We start from the raw sequence: 19,200 nt of genomic DNA on the forward strand, positions 1-19,200 counted from the left end.
ATATCAGCACTGTAGAATAGAGGGATAACATTGGAGATTTGGACCCCCTCAAAGCCCCCTGAGGGGCCCCAGGAGTCCCCGCACCCCACCTTGAGCCACCCCTGCCTGATGAAAAGATCCTTTCTGCTCCAGAAGGTGACAGTACAGTTGTCCAACTTAACACCCGCCTCCTCAATCTTCTAACCAATCACACGTACCCATCTTCAACTTCTAACCAATCACACGCGAGCCTCTCCTCGTTTCTAGCCCAATCAGGTTTGAGTACCGACTCCCCTCTTTTTCGCAACCAATCAGGAGCGAGGCCGCCTGCGCAGAGGGCTGGGCGCGAGAATCGGCGGGATGGACAAAAAAATCATAACGCGAAATAGAAATATAGAGACAAGAAAGACATAAAGAGACCAGACACCGAGCACCGAGAGCAACCTGCTAGTCTCCTCTACTGCATGCCGTCCATCATGTCGCAGTATTGACCGTTAGAAACACACAGAGAGATGCTACCGACAGCGAGCGACGCTTCTCTGCAGAGAATGTGATGTTCTGGACTGTGCATTGAGTTGACTCCCAGCTATTTCTATGGATAAACATCTATTCATGAGGGGTTTTAGACAGCTGCCAAAGCACAGGTTCGTCTCTGAAAAGGTTCAATCATCCCAACAGCTGTCATGGACAACGTGAAGCCACGCAGGTGAGCCAGCAATGCTTCAGTCTGCAGTTCTGAGTGTTTGTTACAGTCACTACTGTGCACAGTAACTGTGCCATGAATGGGTTTCAGTATCAGTTTCCTTATGATACATTATGGGCTCTCACAATGCATGATTCACCTTTGACATCATAATGTGCAATGCTTGTGCACCTGCACAGTCATACAGTAACCTACTATTCTCTGAATAATTACCATACATTACATTACATTACATTACATTATATTATATTATATTATATTACATTACAGTCATTTAGCAGACGCTTTTATCCAAAGCGACTTACAATAAGTGTGTTCAACATAGGTATTCAAGAGAACTACTAGTCACCAGAAGTCATCAGTGCATCTCCTTTCTTAAACAAGCATCTTAAAGCATAAACCAGAGCAAAAGTATAGTGCAGAGGCAAATTACTACGAAAACAATAATTGCAACAGACTAATACGAATATAATAAGTGCTACAAACTACTACGAATAGGATAAGTGCAGTAAACAAATACAAATTCAATAAGTGCAGCGAACTGATACAAATACAGTAAGTGCAACAACTAATACGAGTGCAATAAGTGCTACGAGGAAGGCTCAGGGTAGTACTTAATAATAACCTTACCAATAAGATTCTTATGATATTTAATAGTTTATAACCTAATGTTACCTCTCCCAGTAGCATGGGAATAGGTATGGATAAGTGTAACATGTAAACGACACTTTAAGTTGAAAATTATAGGTATATTATAGTGAATCCCTTTTTTTAAAACATGGGTAACGTTTTTGAATTTTTAATAATGGCAGAATAATACAGTATATAGAGTGCATCATATTTTGCTATACATGGGAGTCAAACAGCAGCATCCTTGGAAACACATTACTTGAAAGTGACAAATCAGTCAGACTAGTTGTAATAGATACATAAAAATGACTGGTAAGATATTGTGTTTTTTTTCTTAGTGAAAGTACACAAAAACATGTAAAAAGTTACATCAGATAAAATGTTGTCTGTATTTTTTATATCAAGTTTTTCTTTTATTATTGTTTGTTCTTCTTGGAACACCTTGTTACTGCCAAAAGAAAAAAAAATCACATTGTCAAAAAGTACCTTAGCACATATGACTGTGCTTACAGTCATATAGTGACCAAGGTAGCATCGTATAGATTATATAGATTATATACATTACATCACATCACATAACAACAGGCAGGTGCACGTTAATAAGGACATTTGCAACCATGTGTTATAATCATTTGTATTTATAAAAAAAGTAAAGAGAATTGATTGATTAGTTTATCAACATAATACTAATAATTGCCACCAAGTCATTTATCAGACAAAATTGCCAATTATCAATTGACAGGATTTATATCTATTCTCAGTTTTATTTCATTGAAAAATATATCTTTGTATTTTTTGGGTGGACAAAACCAGCTATTTGAAGATGGGAAATATTTCCCACTATTTTCTGTATTAATCTTGAATTACCTAATTGTGCTTACCCATCTCCTCCATGTGTTCTCATCTGGTGAGATACTGTTGGCTCTTTTCTCTCACAACTAGAAAAAGCTCAGGATTTGATCTGACTGTGTGTTACAATATCCCATAAACTGTTATGACTGATGAAGTATTACTAATGCAGCACATTATAACAATGAATGTTTGTACATTTGTGTCTTGTTTTACTGCTAATGAGTTGCTCTGCTGATATTACAGTTCTTCCGTTTACTATGTTTGAAGCACATTTTAATATTATCTTCTCATTATTCTTATAAGTGCAAAGAGGTTATGCAGTCTGCCTGTTTTTTGAAACTTTTGAAACTGGACCGTTAGTGCTTTACTATTCCCCAGACCACACCCCAGTGCACCGCCTCTTCCATCTCAATGACACACACACTCGCACACCTCTTGAGGTGAAAGAGCCTGTTGATCTGGGATGGCCCCTTTCCTCCAGCCCCTTTCCTCCCCTTCTTCCTGTTCAGTCGTAGGTCCAGACTCAGTTCCCCTTTTTCTCTTAGCTCTGGTGAGAGAATCAGGCCACAACAAATTCTATTGCCATTTTCATGTTTCCACACTGAAGAAGACCTTTCAAACACAGTCTGATGCAAGACCCTTTTGTGTGTGGTTAAGTGTACGCGTGATGGCAGAGGTCTGATTTACTGTAACAACTCTCAGGAACAGATACCTTCATTTTCTCCTCCATTTATTAAACTCTTTTTCACCACCACAAAGCAAGTGTTGCCCAGCAGCCAGTTTTATTGGAACACAGAAGTACAGTTCTACCTGCCAACTCCTTGTGTCAGTAAAGAGGTATTTTGTGTTCTTGTATGCAGCCATATGTACTTACAAGTGGTTTCTTTTTCTCCCTTTTACTCTGACAAGTTAGGTCAAACATGAGTGGTCCTCTTAATCTCCAAAGGGAAAGCTCTTTTGGGTTATTATGTCATATATTGAGACCCTACAGTCTGTTATAAAAGCAGACTTCTGTTATATATTCATAGTATTTTTGATTAGTTCTATATTTATAAACTGTCTTGCTGTAGTCTGAATGCAGTATGTATATAACTTTTAGCATGATAGAATAACCGAAAGCCTTTTGCAACTACTTTCTGTTTCCTTGTCTTGCTTGTTTTGGCTCTGACATCAAAGGAGTAGCGCTCAATCATAACCTCAGAATTGACTTTGATTATAATTTCCTGGTGAATACACTTCTTTGTGCATGCATAACAGAAAGGAGCAAGCCAGCCTAGTTATCCAGCAGATTCATTTAAAGAATCCACTTAAAGCTGGGGCTTATGTAATGGTTCAACTTTTTGCACATTTCTCTAGTGCTCTCTTTTACCTCGAGAAGTATCTTTAACTTGCTTTGCATGTTTGCATTTTCATAAGAATATATATTTTTAGGATTAACCTGGATACAGTTTTACTAAGCATTAGGTACTGATTGAAACTAAGATACTGATACTGGTGTATCAGTATCTTATTAGGGATTTCCATGCAAATACCATTTTCATATAACTACTTGCTTACAGTCATTTTGACCCCAGTAATAAAACCTGCACTTCTTTTATTCCCCTCCCATATTTGTCCTGTGTGTTTTTAGCAATGATGAGGATGAAGAGCTACACTCTACAGACCAAGAGAGTAAAGAGAAGAGCAAAGATAAAAAGACCCTGTGCAAAGTAAAGTGGTCCCGAGATGAGGTAAGTTTATCTTGTAGGTTAATTGAGGGAAATTGGGACTTAGAACTGATATTTGTACTTCATCTCAGAACCTTAATAGTCACTGCTGTTATTTTATTCAATAATGCGATGAAAGTCATCCACGTGTTATTGTGGATGACTGAAGTAACTCTGATTTTCTCCCCACAGGATGAAAAGCTGAAAAAACTTGTAGAGCAGCATGGAACTGACTCCTGGAAACTAATCGCAAACTTTTTTTCAGTAAGTGTGTTTGTGAGGTAATGTAATGTGTCTGCATTGTGCAATAAGAACTATTATTTGAATATTAAGGGTAGCATCTTACTGCTTTATGCTCTATGGGTCCATCTTTTTAAATTTTAACACTTAATAACCATCAAAACCATTTAGTAATCTTATAATTAACAATAATTAACATCGTTACTCATCAGGATGTTTTTAACAGTGATAGCAAGTAATGGTTGCAGTGACTGGAGGGGCAGATTTATATACAGCTGTCAGCAGTAGGTGTAACTGTGAGGTAGTGGTGTAACGAGGTGTTGTGCTTTGTGCGTCTGTGTCACAGGGGAGGACAGATGGCCAATGTCAGCACCGCTGGCAGAAGGTGCTCAACCCGGAGCTGGTGAAAGGACCGTGGACAAAAGAGGAGGATCAAAAGGTAAGTGGAGCTGGGAGTTTTCTGTGCTGAATATAAAGTGAGATGACAATATTGGTAAATGATATGGGAGACAGAAGGGAGATGTGTGGAGCGTTGAGAGCAGCTTAGTCCAAGTGAAAGAACACAAATGCTACAATATGCAATGTGTTTTTTTTAACTTCAGACTAACAGGGCTGTGCACATGTGCAAGCTTACTTCCCGCAAAAACTTTCTTTGCCTTAGCTCCTTTTTTTGGAAAGTAAATGCTCCACTACGTCATCCCTAATACAACACAGACTTTCCAAGTCACAGGTTTCGAGCCCGGCCGGCCCTTCTTTGTACAGAGTGAAGCTGTAATATCTTCCCCAGCTCCAAAGATGACAATGCATTCCTTAAATGGTTCACAATCCTTCAAGAATGGCGACTCATTCCGCAAAAATCTTGGCATTATATCAGAAACGCAGACGTATCGGTAACAGCCTGTGCTGGCAACAATGACATCAGAACATTTTTCAGGAGGGATGGAAACATTGAAATGTTCTGCCGCTGCCCACGATCAAAGCTCTCTGAAATCTGCCACGCTGTTGTTGGCGATAAATGAGAAAAGCGGAACGATGTGATTTCCCTCTTCACACCAGCTTGTAGTTTGAATGAATATAATAAGCGGGCTTCACACCATAATTTCATAAAATAAAAGATGACACATCATTTTCTGATTTAGAAATAAACACTGCCTACTAAATATCTGTCCTTTGGTGATATTTGTTCAGGTTATTGACCTGGTGCACAAGTACGGCCCAAAGCGTTGGTCAGTGATCGCCAAGCACCTCCAGGGCAGGATTGGAAAGCAGTGCCGTGAACGGTGGCACAACCACCTTAACCCCGAGGTGAAGAAGTCTTCATGGACTCAGGAAGAGGACAGAATCATCTACGATGCCCACAAACGACTTGGCAACCGCTGGGCCGAGATCTCCAAGCTTCTTCCTGGACGGTAATATAATCTTGCGCACATATTTTATATCTCATATTCTAGTCAGAAATTGTGGAATTTGCTAAAAACATATGTACTGATCTTTTCTCCAACAGGACAGACAACTCCATCAAGAACCATTGGAACTCCACCATGAGGAGAAAGGTGGAGCATGAGGGATACCTGCAAGATGGCAGCAAGAGTTTCACCTCCGCCCATGCTGGAATGAGGAGACGCCACCACAGGTCGTGTCCTCCAACACCAACAGAGCTCCAGCACTGTGATCGCAGTCCTCTGCCTATACCTGGACCCAACCAGGTCCACTTCCCCTCTGGACTCCACACCATATTATGTTTTCATTTTTTTTATTTGTTGTCTTTATAATTGAAGTCTGATTATTTGTTTTTTAGATGGGCAGCTATCCTTATGATTCTCTAAGTCGACACTTGATGGACGGTCTTCCTGATAATTCTGGCTTCTTATCGGTGAGTTTTTTTGTGTTTCTTTGCATGCTGTTGGGAAAACTCTTTATTTTCTGGACTTTCTGTATTTATCTTTGTGATCGCTAACTCTGGACTTCAAATCAAGCACTTGAATGTCCTGTTATTTCACCTAACATTCAAAATCTCAACTCCTGTAAATATTTTATGTGTAAATCTGTTTTTTTGTCTGGTTCTTCTTAACCTCTTCCTTTCCTCCTGTCCTCTCGACCTCTCCTCCCTGACGTTTGTTTATTTCAGCCATCCTGCCTGGATGATCCTGACAAAGAGCAAAGAATTAAGGAGCTTGAGCTGCTGCTTATGTCAGCAGAGAATGAAGTCCAACGACAAGCGCAGTGCAGAGGTCCACGTGTAAGAACACACTCTGAATGTGTGTTTGCATACTTAGTCAGCATAGCCTGCGTGTGTTTGTAGCTAACATACACTGTAAAAAGTCATTTCTTTATATTAAATTCATAATCTAATTAAACACAAGAGTCTTAAAATCACATCAAAGTGAGATGACGAGAGAATTTTAAGAATTTTCTTTAACCAGATGTTATTTTTTCTACACAGTAGAAATAACTTAACACTTGTTAATAGAACATTCTCAAATCCCATCTCCTCAGTGGACTTTTCCTTGCTTTAAGGAAAAGAAGATTTCAAGGCTTGAGACTAAATTGACTTTTTGCAGTGTATACTTGTGAAAACAAGAATGGCACACATGTATGCGTGTCTGTAGCCTGATTTGCTGTAGTGTTGCTATAGTAACAACCTTCCCATCTCGCTACTCATTCAGACTGGCCTGAAGCTGTGCTTGGTAGCCGCCCTACCTCCCCCCCCACATTACCATCGTTCCAAACATGAACCAGCTCCCTCATCCCTCCTAGTACTCACCCCCATGCCCACGCTCAGCCAGCAGTTTGAACCAAGCACTCTCCTCTGTCTCTCCTCTTCCTATTCTTTCCCTCCCCGACACTGTTTTCACATTTAATTCACTCCTTTCCTGTAATTTGTCATTCTTCACAGTCATTGACTTCATATTTAGTAATAGAATGGTCAAGATTAGCCTGGTGTGTTGTAGTATCACCAGAATTTTCCTCGCACACATCATTTTTTAAAACTGACCAGTATTCTCTCATCCTTCCCCCTCAGAGTTTGGAGCAGTACTCAGCCTGGTCCGACAGTGTGTCAGATGACACAATGACTACGAGTAGCAGCAGCATAGAGGAGCAGGTGGAGGGAAGGCCCTGGAGGGGGTCTGAGATCCCTCATGGACCTCCATCACAGCTTCCTGTCTCCCCCAGCAAGTTCCTGGCTGTAGAGGCCAGCGCTGTGCTCTCCACCCTGCAGACCATACCAGAGTTCGCAGAAACCATGGAGCTCATCGATTCGGTGAGTAACAGAAGGAACAGAACAGAGAACATGAATTCGTTGAACCAAAGTCATGACTGTATTAAAGATCTCCTGTAGATGTGTTTTGCTCTGCAGGACCCTGTTGCGTGGAGCGACGTGGCCAGTTTCGACTTGTCCGAGACAGAGACGCCGCCCAGGCACAACCAGGCAGGCTACACCACCCTCCTGCAAGAGAGGACGATTGACAATTCAATGGCCTTCACAGTCAACAGTCCGCCATCCATCTCTAGACGGGATAAGAACTGTGATTCATTTGGTCTGGGCAGTGTCTCCTCCTTGACTCCTATCAACTCATCCAAACCCACCCAAGCATCCATTGGGAGGAGGAGGAGGAGAGATAGGGGGGAACCGTCTCCCTCCTGTGACAGGACCTGCTCTTCCTTCTTGGCAAATATCTCAAATTCTCCCAAGAAAACGCCCACAAAGTCACAGCCATTCACCCCATCACGAGTAAATGAAACCTTTCCTTCTTCACACACCCTAATCCTCACCTCTGGAGTTTGATGTACCGAGGTTTCATTAGTCTTGTGGCTAATATGCCTCTTCTGTCTGTTTGCCCAGTTCTGCAACATATCAGGGGCGGAGCATCTGAATCTGGATAACCCCGCCCTCACCTCAACGCCTGTGTGTGGCCAAAGGTGTCTCCTCAACACGCCGCTGCACAAAGAGACCACACCTAAGCACCAGAAAGAGAATGATGGGTAAATAAATATATATTCAAGTAGCGTAATTGCCACAACAGCTGGTTTAGAAATGGGAGCTTGCTATTCTTTGTTGGAATTTTCCAAAATAAATCCGTATTTTATCAGATTGTTGGTGGAGAGTAGTCAGTGTATTAAATTCTCTGTCAACTTTCTAGTTCACGGACCCCTAAATTTCGTAAAACTGTCATGATTCCAACCCCGAGGACGCCGACTCCCTTCAAAAATGCTTTGGCTGCCCAGGAGAAAATGCATGGGCCACTAAAGATGGAGGTAAGAAGTCAAATGTGGCTTTGTGCATTTTAACCTGCATGTCTTCAAACTTTTATGTACCTCTATTAATGATAACATTTTCTTATTTTGTACAGTATATGGCTACATGATCTTGTGATTGTAAATATGTGTGTGCTTGTGTGTTTCAGCCACAGCCGTTGGCATTTCTAGAAGAAGACATTCGAGAAGTTTTGAAGCGGGAGACCGGGTCAGACATCTTCAACAGATTGGACCTCCAGCCAGATTACAGAGCATGGAAACAAAATGTATGTGTAGCATGTTCTGTTATTTAAATATACAAACCTGCTCTCTGTCAGATATTCATATTTAGAATTTTACTGAGCCCAATTGTGATACTTGGACAAAACCACATAGCTCTCCTTTAGATAGAACTATAGCATTTATTGTGTCTTGCTCTTTTGATTTCAGATCGATGGCCCAGCTAGAAAGGTGCGCAAGTCTCTTGTGCTGGACCCCTGGGGGAAAGACTGCCCCAACATCCAACACTTCCAAGAGCAACTCAACAACGCACAAGTAAGTCACGATACTTGTTTACCGGTTTAAAATGACTGGTTCAGATTTAGTGGCAAGATGAGAAAACTAACTAGGAGTAAAAGAGTACGGCACTTAACCATAAAGAGCTACTCAGTAGTCAACAACAGTGTGCTGTGAGTGTTTATGAGTTTATGAGTGTATGAATTTGGAATGTAGTGGTTGTGCAAACCCATGCATACCCAACTTGTTGATCAATAAAATGGTAAATATCTAGCTTTTGAAATAGTTGGTAATGGTAGACATGACTTTAAAATACTACTTTATATTAATTTAGTCCATCATCATCATTTCTTGTATTGTTGTTTAAGCTACCCCTTTTAATTGAACCTCATATTGCAGGTGCCAGGTGACAGTATACTGACAGGCTCTTCACTCGTCACCCAAATACCCGAGCAAGAAGAGTGTAGGCGTTCTTTGACCTCTGGGCGAGAGGAGCCCTCATTAGTTCCCGTTCATCCTCATCGCTTTAGTAGCCCTCGGATGAAGAAGCTTCTTGCCTCCCACAAAGCACCAAAACATGCCATGGTACAGGTATGTAAAGAGCAGTCTTAATAAAACACAACCGTTAATGAGGTGACCCTCACAGAGCTATCATTGGTACTCATTTGTAGCCTTCTCTGCAGGTGAGTGAGTGGGAAGCAGTGGTTTATGGGAAGACAGAGGACCAGCTGATCATGACAGAACAGGCCCGTCAGTACCTGAACCCCTACACGTCGTCTGGCTCTACCTCAAGGGCCCTGGTGCTTTAAAGCCGTCCCCTCGCTGAGCATGCAACACTACTACGCCCATCCAACAACTAAAACCTCCATCGAATCCTGAAAGAGACAATCCAGTTTTATTTTTCTTTGGAGCGGTAATGCACTGCCAAGGAGGTCTACAGACATGCATGGCTGCTGGTATTGGTATCAACACATTTATACTTCACTGTCCAAGTAGTTTCTTGTTTATAGGTTTGGCCTGTATTTTCCTTTGAATACACAAAACCTGGCAACGTAAGCCGTTTTTTTACAGATACGAGAAGGCTAGAATTTCTTTCTGCACTAGTCAGTAATGCTGAAACAACCTGCACATACAGTAGGCTGTAGAAATAGTGTTTATTACTAGAAGTGGCTGCTTCTGAGTTTTTATATTGTTAATATATTGTTTAAAATGACAAGAAAGACCTTTTATAATGTAACGCGACTCATTTTGTGTCTCCTCCAGCTTGTTGAGCTAAACTGCCCCATTGCTGTTAAAAACCACGTACATGCAAAATGTGTAGCTTTTTATTGACACCCATGTCTTTTTTAAATCACACCATGGGTTTTTAACTAGACTCCTACAGTACAAATATAATGTTAACCATTGCTTCGACATTAGAGAAACAGAAATGCAGTTACGTGGTTTTGTTGAGACAGCGGTGTTACATTGCTGAACGCCGATCAATGGTGATGTGAAGTTTTTTCAAGGATGGAAATAAGAAACTGTCAGTATTGCACTACTGAGTTGATTTGGCTGCTGACAAAGAAGCAGCGTTTTTAAGGGCAAACTGGATAGCACTTGTGATGGTATCTTTTTCTAACAACACGTTTCCTTTCCACGGCCATAGTGTCTGTCGAGACATCGGTTGAATGTATTTCATTGCAATGTACATGTGTTCAAAATGGAAGGGTACCTTAATGTTTATTTCGCTTTGTTTTTATTTATTATCTGACAGCTCTAAAGCTTAGATATTAATATAAATCGGACATCATGAGTTTCTAAGAAGTTTAACTTTGCTGACAAAACAGCCTAAAAACCCTCACTTTCTCTAAAACTGTTCTCTGTAACAGAAAATGAACCAGTTTTCATATCATCAGTGTTTTACGACAAGCATTTGGTTGAGAAGGATTTACTTTTTATGTGAAGGCTGTAGGTTTTTATTTATTTAATGTCTACTAATTTATTTATTTCTAAAAAAAAAAAACATTTAAGAGAAATTATTGAAGAATTTTATTGTTTTTTTCTCTCTTTCAAAATCAGGATTGGGCTATCATTCAGTTTCATTACTCCAAGTTAGAAACACATGCACTGCAACTAATTCAATTTCTTTTCCTGATCAGGCGAGATCTAGCAAATAATCATCGTGTAGTTGTATCTGCGATCTTGTAACATATAGATAGGACATTTTCTTCCTTTGATTCAAATGTGTTCTTCGCTATTAGCTAGCAGGACTCCATCTCCGACCTCTAATCATAGACAAATTGCACTTTTTTACTCATCATTTAATTTTAAATGTTTGTTCATTCTGATGACGTAGCTCTTGTCCTTATTTTAATTTTATTTTTGGGCGTGTGTGTTTGTTAGACAGATGTCTTCCTGTTTTGTAATGGATGCTGACATTACACTCCTGCTGCTTGATTTAAACATGTTCTTTTCTCCTGTTCTACTGCAGAACTTTGTGCTTAAATACACTACTTTGAAGCCTTACGAGAAACCTTTTTTAGACAAACCCGTTCCTTCATTCTTTGACACTGCGTAAGAAGAAAGTGCTTATTAAATGTAATATAAATATGCACAATTTTTTGGTGATTCTGAAGAAATGTTCTGCACTGTGCTTCCATGTCAACAGGCTGATTCATGTCATTTTTAGCCATTCTGAAACGAACCGTCTATAATCTGATGAAGTATCACTACAGCTGCAAATGGTCTTTGTATTATCGGCATTAGCAGATCCAGTATCAGTTATAATCTGGATTATCCTGCATTAGGCATTTGAGTGAGAATAAGAAGGGAATCTTGTCAGAGAGATCAAGTGGAAAGATCAGGAGAATAGAGTATACAACTCTAAAACAGAAGGTAGACTAACATCCACATAAGACTCTGGTTTTTGAATCTGGTGGCTGAGATGTGTCTAATCTGTACATAATCGTGTTTTATATGTTCTGTTTGTGGGTTTGACTTGTGTTTGTACATTCCATTTGTTAAGTCCGAGTTAATATGTTTGTGCGTTAACAACATTTGGCCATGTAACATCGGAGGTTTTGAGGGAATTAAGTACACATACAGGATAGTAGCAGATCGTATATACTACTGTAGTTATGCATGAGCAATACACAAGATGCTGGATTTTGCTTTAATTGAAGAGATGAATTTACAGTTGTAACACACACACTGTACTATTTAACACACACTCTGTAGCATGTAACACACACTCTGTATGCCTGTAGAATTTTCAGTTTAAATCATAACCAAGGTACCATAGAAATCCTGCCAACCGTCTTCGTAACCATGTACTTAATTTGAAAAAATAAATGAATATGTTGCATGACAACTATGGCATTTTGAATTATGTGTCTACTTTCTTGTTTTGAAACTGAGTGGAGTTCCTCTGTCTGCCAAGTGCCCCTGTACAAATTAGTATAGGTTACATCTTATTTCCCACGTAATAGAGATTTCTTATGATCCTGTAGTTTTTCTGACATGCTCCCAGCAGGCATTGTAACCTCTTGAGCTCTTGCCAAAATCGGATTCCTTGAAAGACGTTTTTTTTTTAAGAAAATCCAAATCCTCCACCTTTATTCGTATTTTGTCGTAGTTACCCCAGGTGGAGTTGACAGCCGCGCAAGTGAATTGTTTGCGTGTAGTGTTGACAACTGATAGAGTGCTCTAAGCTGATGTGTGTATGTATATGTTGGGATACTGTCAACTTGGCCTGAGGTCCAGGGACACGAGCCCCCTCCACCAGAACAAGAGGCCTCTCCACAGGGTCAGCTGCTGGCCCTAAAGGGGCCCACTCACCCATGACTTAATGCCCCCGGGCTCCTTTGTCCTCGGGGCTGTTGGTTTTACAGGCCCATTCACTCAATTGCCCCCCAAATGGATGGAGGCAAAGGACGTGATGACTTGCCTTATGCTGAAGGAGCAGCAGTGCACATGCATACAAACAATGCACGCATCGACACACGGGCGCCGCATGCACGCCATGTCCACTTAATCAATCTGTCCACCCTTCGCTCTCGTTCTCGTACAAGAGGGTCTTTTGTTCTGGACTGACCCGCACTAAGAGTTGAAAGATGTCAGGGACCTTTTGCCACTTAATTGGTTATTGGCTGCAGCCTCTCCACCTTATGCTGCATGCATGAATTTAAGGGAAGCAATTCTTAGATTATAATGACACGTGGACACATACCTGTTGGATGCAGACCAGCCTTGTTGGATATAAAAAGCTGTTATTGTGAGATTTATTAAAAGTGAATAATATTTTCCATCTTTCTCTTTACATATATTCTAAAACTTGACACACCATAGTGTTCAGCACCCACTTTTAGTATCCAGCACAGGTCTGGTTTCCTCGATAGTACCCTCTATCCTTGAGTTGGCAATTAATGGACTAAGGTGTGTGCTCATTTTTGTGTCCACCTTGTACTGTGAAGACATGAAACAGAGCCTGCAGGCGTCCGACCAAACCTTTTTCCCTCTGAGCACACACACCCAAAAGCGCGCACACAAGCTCACACACACACACATACACTGTTTGCCTTTGTGTATGCTAGACAGCAGATGGCAGCCCATTATTGGGCTGACAGAGCAGTCATCTGGCAGGCACCCTGTTACCCTTCCTCCCCCTCTCCTCCCCCCATCCCCCCGAAGAAACCAGGCACAACGCAGCATGGTTAGGACACTTTTAGGCGGGAGAGTCCACAGGCCAGAGGGAGTGTGTGTATATGTGTGTGTGTGTTAAAATTTGGACCCTGGCCTTTTCCGCCCAATATAGGTCACTGTTTCCACTTGTGTGTGTCACAGTGTGACGTACGTCGGTCCTTGTGAGTGGGCATTTGCAATGTTTTGAAGCAACAGCGCCAGTGGATGATTAATTTAAGTATGAAAGTAACTTGTGTCTGCACACTATGTGACTTAATTTTCATTTTAATGAATTACTTTAAAGTAAGTACTAATCCACCATTATACTCCCTGATGCTACCTTGGAAGAGTGACATTTCTCTTTCTATACGACTCCTATTCATGCACATACAAAGGGAAGTGCACGTTATCTTCTTTTACATCCTGTTAAATGTGGTCATTGTGGGTCAGACTTTGAAAGTAAATGTGCAATATTCTAAGTAATTCCCTCCCTCAATAAAAAGTGAGAGTTGTAAACTCAAGATAAGCCGTAATAGCAACAGCAGTAAAAAAGGCCCACACAAATATTCTCATGAATCACAGTTTGCTGTCTCTCTTTGTAACATTTACACCCCTTCCTTTTGCAATACATGCTGCCCAAACACTGGCCCCAGAGTGACTGCCTCCTACAGCCTTTATTACAAAGGATTATACAACAGTGAATATTAAATGGTGGGGGAGGAGGAGTGTGTTTCCCCACCGGGGTCAAGGCCAAGGTTAAGGATTAGGTTTGGTGTTTGTGTCCTCGGGAAGGAGGTAATCTACAGCCCACCCTATAGAGACCCCGCTAAGGGGAAACGCTGGGAGGCACCACAGATGAAGAAGACTACATGCGACTTATGAGGGCTGCTTGAGCGTTTCCGGGGCAACCGGTACAATCCCTGGTCCTTTGGCGAAGCTTTCAGCAGGCCTCAATCACACTTCCTTTCGCTTGAGAGAGTTGTTTTTTTTCTCCGGCACTGTTAAATAGGAGGGAGGCCCAGTGTGTTCAAAGGAAAAGGAACAGAAGCCGAAGTATGAGGTAATATACTCAGGCATGTTCACTTAAATAAAGAGATGTTAGCCAGTGATGGTTTATGGGTTTATAATTAGAAAATGATTACATATTAAGCAGCAAAATACATACATTTTAACATATTTGAAATGAGCAGATGAAGTTGGGAACAATGCAGACAATACAGATAACATTTCTCTTAAGTAACAGCATCAGTCATGAAAAAGGCTACATTTGATCAGTTAAGAATCTTGTTGCTACATTGATTGCCGCTAGCTCTAATTTTATATTTGCCACAATTGTAATAATATATTTATTATTTATACAAAGCCTGCATTTGATCTTGCCATGCTGAAAAATAGGGCAGAAAACAGCAGCTGCTCAGCTCTCTATACATTCAGACATGTTGCACTTGTGGACACGCCCCCATCAGTGATGTAACACCAGGCATACATCGGATGTGATGGGCAAAACAACCTCTGTGACATCACCGATTTAGGTTTGTATACTTAAAATTCAAACTGTTGCTTCTAGTTATGCAGCCAAGTCAAGAATACCTGTTATGGAAATGAGCTCCAGCCCACATGAGGATATATAAGACCTGTCCTTTCACATTTCAGAGGTTCCCAACGCAGCCCCACAACAGTGAACTCGGTTCAGCCACCCAGGACAAAGAGGAGGGCCTCTTAGTCGCCCTCGAAGGCCCCGTTGGTGGCGCCCTGGCATTCACTCTTTTTCCGGCATTTGGACAAGATCCTGTGGAGAAGGCTCGGGGATCTGTGTGTCTGAGGCTGGGAGGCCACGGGCTGCGGCACTGGGTTCTGGGGCCTCCGCACCGGGAAGGGGCCCTCGTTCTCACCTTGGCCAACATCCAGCACCACTCCTCCTCCTCCTCCTCCTCCTCCTCCTCCTCCTCCTCCTCCAACTCCTCTGCTCCCCCTCCTGAGGGCCTGCCGAATGTGTCCACTGGTGGACAAAGAGGAAATAACAAACACAAAGGCCCTGTTTATTCCTCATGACCCAAATTCCGTCGCTAGCAGACAAGGCAGGCACGGAGCTGTACAGGGGGCTCTGTGTGGTGGTGGTGGTGATGGTGGTGGTGTGTGTGTGTTTATGTGAGTGTGTGAGCGAGGTTCAGTGGCAGGCTGTCAAAAATAAATGCCCCCTGCCGTCAAATAAACTGCAAGAGAGGTACAGTGTCCTATCAAATAACTTTTGCTGCAACACTGAATGTAGCATTGATAAAACGTTATTTCGTATTTGACGATCCATCATAAGTTCCCATGATATTTTGATTGAGCTATGAAACATTTTCATAACATTTTAGAGAAAACTACAGGGTCTTCCCTTTCCCTCCTGATCCTCTTTAATGAGATGCTGTGCAGTGAGAGGGGATTGACTAGATAGTGCATTTGTGTTGTGTGTGTGTGTGTGTGTGTGTGTGTGTGTGTGTGTGTGTGTGTGTGTGTGTGTGTGTGTGTGTGTGTGTGTGTGTGTGTGTGTGTGTGTGTGCACGCCTCCATGTATGTGCATGTCAAGGGGGGGTTAGTAATCAGTGTGCTTTGTCAACTAATGAGGGACGAGAGGGGCCACCTGCTCAGGGGCGCTGGGCGGAGAGCAGTGGGATGGGATTTGGGAATGGGGGGATGTGTGTGTGTTGGGGGTTCGGTGGTTGAACAGCTGCTGGGTGTGTGCACTTGTTGAGGGGGACGTGTATGTTTGTTGTCATGATTGTTGTTGTATTTGTTGTCATGCTGTATGAGTTGTACACTTACTTCCCATGTCTGCTGCGTACACCTGAATCGTTGTCGCAGGCCGAGCTTCTCAGAGATGAACCCCTACGTAGAGCTTTCACCTGAGAATATGAACCGTTGAGAGTGAATCAAAAATATCCAGCAGATGTCATGAAATAAACTGTATACTTTCTTTGGTATCTTCTCTATTATTTTTTAAGCTACCTCAAAGACTCATAGACAGCTCCAACTCCTAGATTTGATACTACACTTCCCATAATGCAACCCAATAACGCTTTTCATTAGACTCTCCCTGCTCTCTAAATGACCACTTATTTCAAACGCACACCAGTATGTAATGTAGGCTTTTGGTTTGTATTTCTTAAGCCAAAAATAGAGAAAACCTTGATGACATCACTGTGACATCATCAGGGCTATTTTATCAGTCTTTAAAAAAAGCCACAGAAGACATTATACTACTCTTTTCACCCAGCTGAGCAGTACTTGTTGGTGGAATGCCTCTTTAAATATTCATGACCAAGTATGAAACAATAAAAAAAAACAAGTTTAGGGGGGAAAACACTGAAGTTAATAACTCAACTAACTCAACAACACAGCTAAGACATAAACTTATCAATTAAAATAACCAAACTAAGTTCTGACTTTGGCAAAAAATACTGTCTTCCTAGTAAGAAGCTGACTGAGAAACTAGGTTTACATGGTGTTTGAAACTAACACCTTGGAGGAACAGTAACAGAGAGTGCAGTCTGCCTGCTGACATGAAGCAGCAGCAACAACACAGTCCAGTAATGCTGCATTGCTGAGAACATTCACCGGGCAGCCACCCAACCTGGCTCAGCTCCATCACACAGGAGGCGGGGAAGTAGCCCTGCCGGCCGTCCAGCAGCCGCCCAAACCACCTCTCCTCCTCCTGCTTGGGCAGCACCAGGATGACGTCACCCAGGGACAGCTCCAGCTCATCTGGCCAGTGGGGCCTGTAGCTGTGCACCACTACCATCTACTGGTCACAGGGAGGGTTACAGCCAGTCATTTTCACTTTGAATTGTGTGTATGTAATTTCACAATGAATTTTGAATGAGGTACAGTTAGTCGTGTTCCTATATGGTGCATTGATAAAAGCTTGAGTTTATATGTTGTCCTCTTCAGCCTCCAGGTTAGACTCGCTGAATGGAGAGGATTATGTGTCAAGATTTAGAGATTAACTGCTGCGCAGGGAAATAGAAACCCTAAATCTGGGTCCCACTCTTCATCATCTCTTCCTCCTAAATGTACACTGTGTTTGTCAGAGGAATCAGATGAATTAAACTCATAATGGAGCCAGAGGAAATTAACCGACTTTACATAACGTCAATGTCAAACTCATATCAATTAATCCCCGGTGTATTTAAGACTTATAAAACAATTAATAATCAGTTTGGGATTGTATTTCTGCTGTATAAGACCTACACATAATGTTCAACAATCAACTACATTTTTACAAATACATTTTTATCAATGCATATCAAACAGATATGTGAATCAGGGAGAATGTTTAACTTGCCGTTTCAGCTTCTGTTCTGTATCGATACCTCCCTGTTGAGCAATGAGTGGAAATGAATCAGCAAAAAATATGTTTTATATGCAAATTTGAATTCCTTTACATAAATGCATGTACATAAGTATCTCTACAACAATGTCCTGTAAATGAACAGTCCATGGGGAGAGATAACAAACGATCTATCACATTAGTTATCATCTGACATTGATATGTCCTCTTGATCTCACATACAGGGAAAAATGATGTCATGCTAAGCCACTCTTCACTGCCGATATGATTCCACTCACCTTGAGGAGCAAGGACAGTGGTGAAGACTTCAAAGTGTTCATTGCTGTGCATGTAGATACGCTGCATCTTGAAGATCTGACACTTGCACAATGACCGAAGCTCCTGTACTCTCTCTGCACTAAATGCAGCTGACTAATCCACTGCAGCACTGACTGGAGCTGGACACAAGCAACAACACGTCCCTCCTTGGGGAAAAAACACACACACACACAACACACACACACACACACACACACACACACACACACACACACACACACACACACGAGTATGTGCTGCATAAGATTAGGCATGAATATAATATTAGTTTATTGCAGAAAAAGTGTGTGATTATTAGAGTAATTGTCTTTTTTTTCCTTTATTTTGAATATTCAATTTGACCAGATACCAATCAATTTTCTATTTTTTTTTTTTAGCTCAGCAGTGGAATAAAAGGCAGTCTTCATCTCAGAGATCATGCTTGACCACCTCATCTTCATGCCAGTGCCTATTGTTCTTTGACCATCTGGTGACATGCAAGGGAAGTTTAGAGGCCGCCACCACTCGCCTGGACATGGATGAGAATTCATAACTATATTCCACCTCGAGTGCCTGATTGATTTATGGTTATTGACTGTGTCCTAGTTCCAGCGGCATGGGTGAGCAGGGACAAAGATGAATGGGCTTGGGACGTGGTGGCGGACTGCTCAACAGATGGTGATTGAAGCCTCCAAACACACACACACACACACACACACACACACACACACACCTCCCCTTTCCCGCTCTGGTGCGATGGAGCTTGGCTGTGAGCTTGTGTCAGCGATTAAAAAGCATCCATCAATAACATGAGAGATCACTCAGCCAGACAAATCGTATCAGAGCAGTGGAAGTTTGCTGCAAACCTGCAACCATTATGCATATGTAATCAAATGTAATTGCAGAAAGACTTTATTAATTATATACAAAATCTATTCTTAAAAATCGGTGCATTTTATTATCACATTTCATTTCAAGCAACGACAACAGGAAGAAATGTTACAATCCTGTCGGGAGGGCTATGCATAAGCTTGTGTGTGTGTGTG

General features: G+C 41.6%; 2 protein-coding genes across 2 annotated transcripts; one reads left to right on the top strand and one right to left on the bottom strand.

Moving 5' to 3' along the window:
- The first annotated feature begins 606 nt into the window (after positions 1 to 606).
- mybl1 (v-myb avian myeloblastosis viral oncogene homolog-like 1) lies at positions 607 to 9,808 on the top strand. The gene is made up of 16 exons (XM_054622753.1): positions 607 to 685; positions 3,795 to 3,894; positions 4,063 to 4,134; positions 4,457 to 4,549; positions 5,299 to 5,519; positions 5,615 to 5,816; positions 5,909 to 5,983; positions 6,239 to 6,349; positions 7,133 to 7,372; positions 7,451 to 7,843; positions 7,955 to 8,094; positions 8,253 to 8,367; positions 8,517 to 8,633; positions 8,797 to 8,901; positions 9,262 to 9,453; positions 9,546 to 9,808. The coding sequence occupies exons 1-16, from the start codon at positions 663 to 665 to the stop codon at positions 9,669 to 9,671; spliced, it is 2,325 nt and encodes a 774-aa protein (XP_054478728.1). The 5' UTR covers positions 607 to 662; the 3' UTR covers positions 9,672 to 9,808.
- Positions 9,809 to 15,243: 5,435 nt separating this feature from the next.
- On the bottom strand, positions 15,244 to 18,202 carry LOC129110641 (uncharacterized). The gene is made up of 6 exons (XM_054622792.1): positions 18,136 to 18,202; positions 17,852 to 17,883; positions 17,141 to 17,308; positions 17,029 to 17,057; positions 16,333 to 16,380; positions 15,244 to 15,523 (listed from the first exon to the last, which is right to left on the bottom strand). The coding sequence occupies exons 1-6, from the start codon at positions 18,200 to 18,202 to the stop codon at positions 15,244 to 15,246; spliced, it is 624 nt and encodes a 207-aa protein (XP_054478767.1).
- Positions 18,203 to 19,200: the final 998 nt, after the last annotated feature.

Source organism: Anoplopoma fimbria, chromosome 21, assembly GCF_027596085.1.
Source record: "Anoplopoma fimbria isolate UVic2021 breed Golden Eagle Sablefish chromosome 21, Afim_UVic_2022, whole genome shotgun sequence".
NCBI classification, from domain to species: Eukaryota; Metazoa; Chordata; class Actinopteri; order Perciformes; family Anoplopomatidae; genus Anoplopoma; species Anoplopoma fimbria.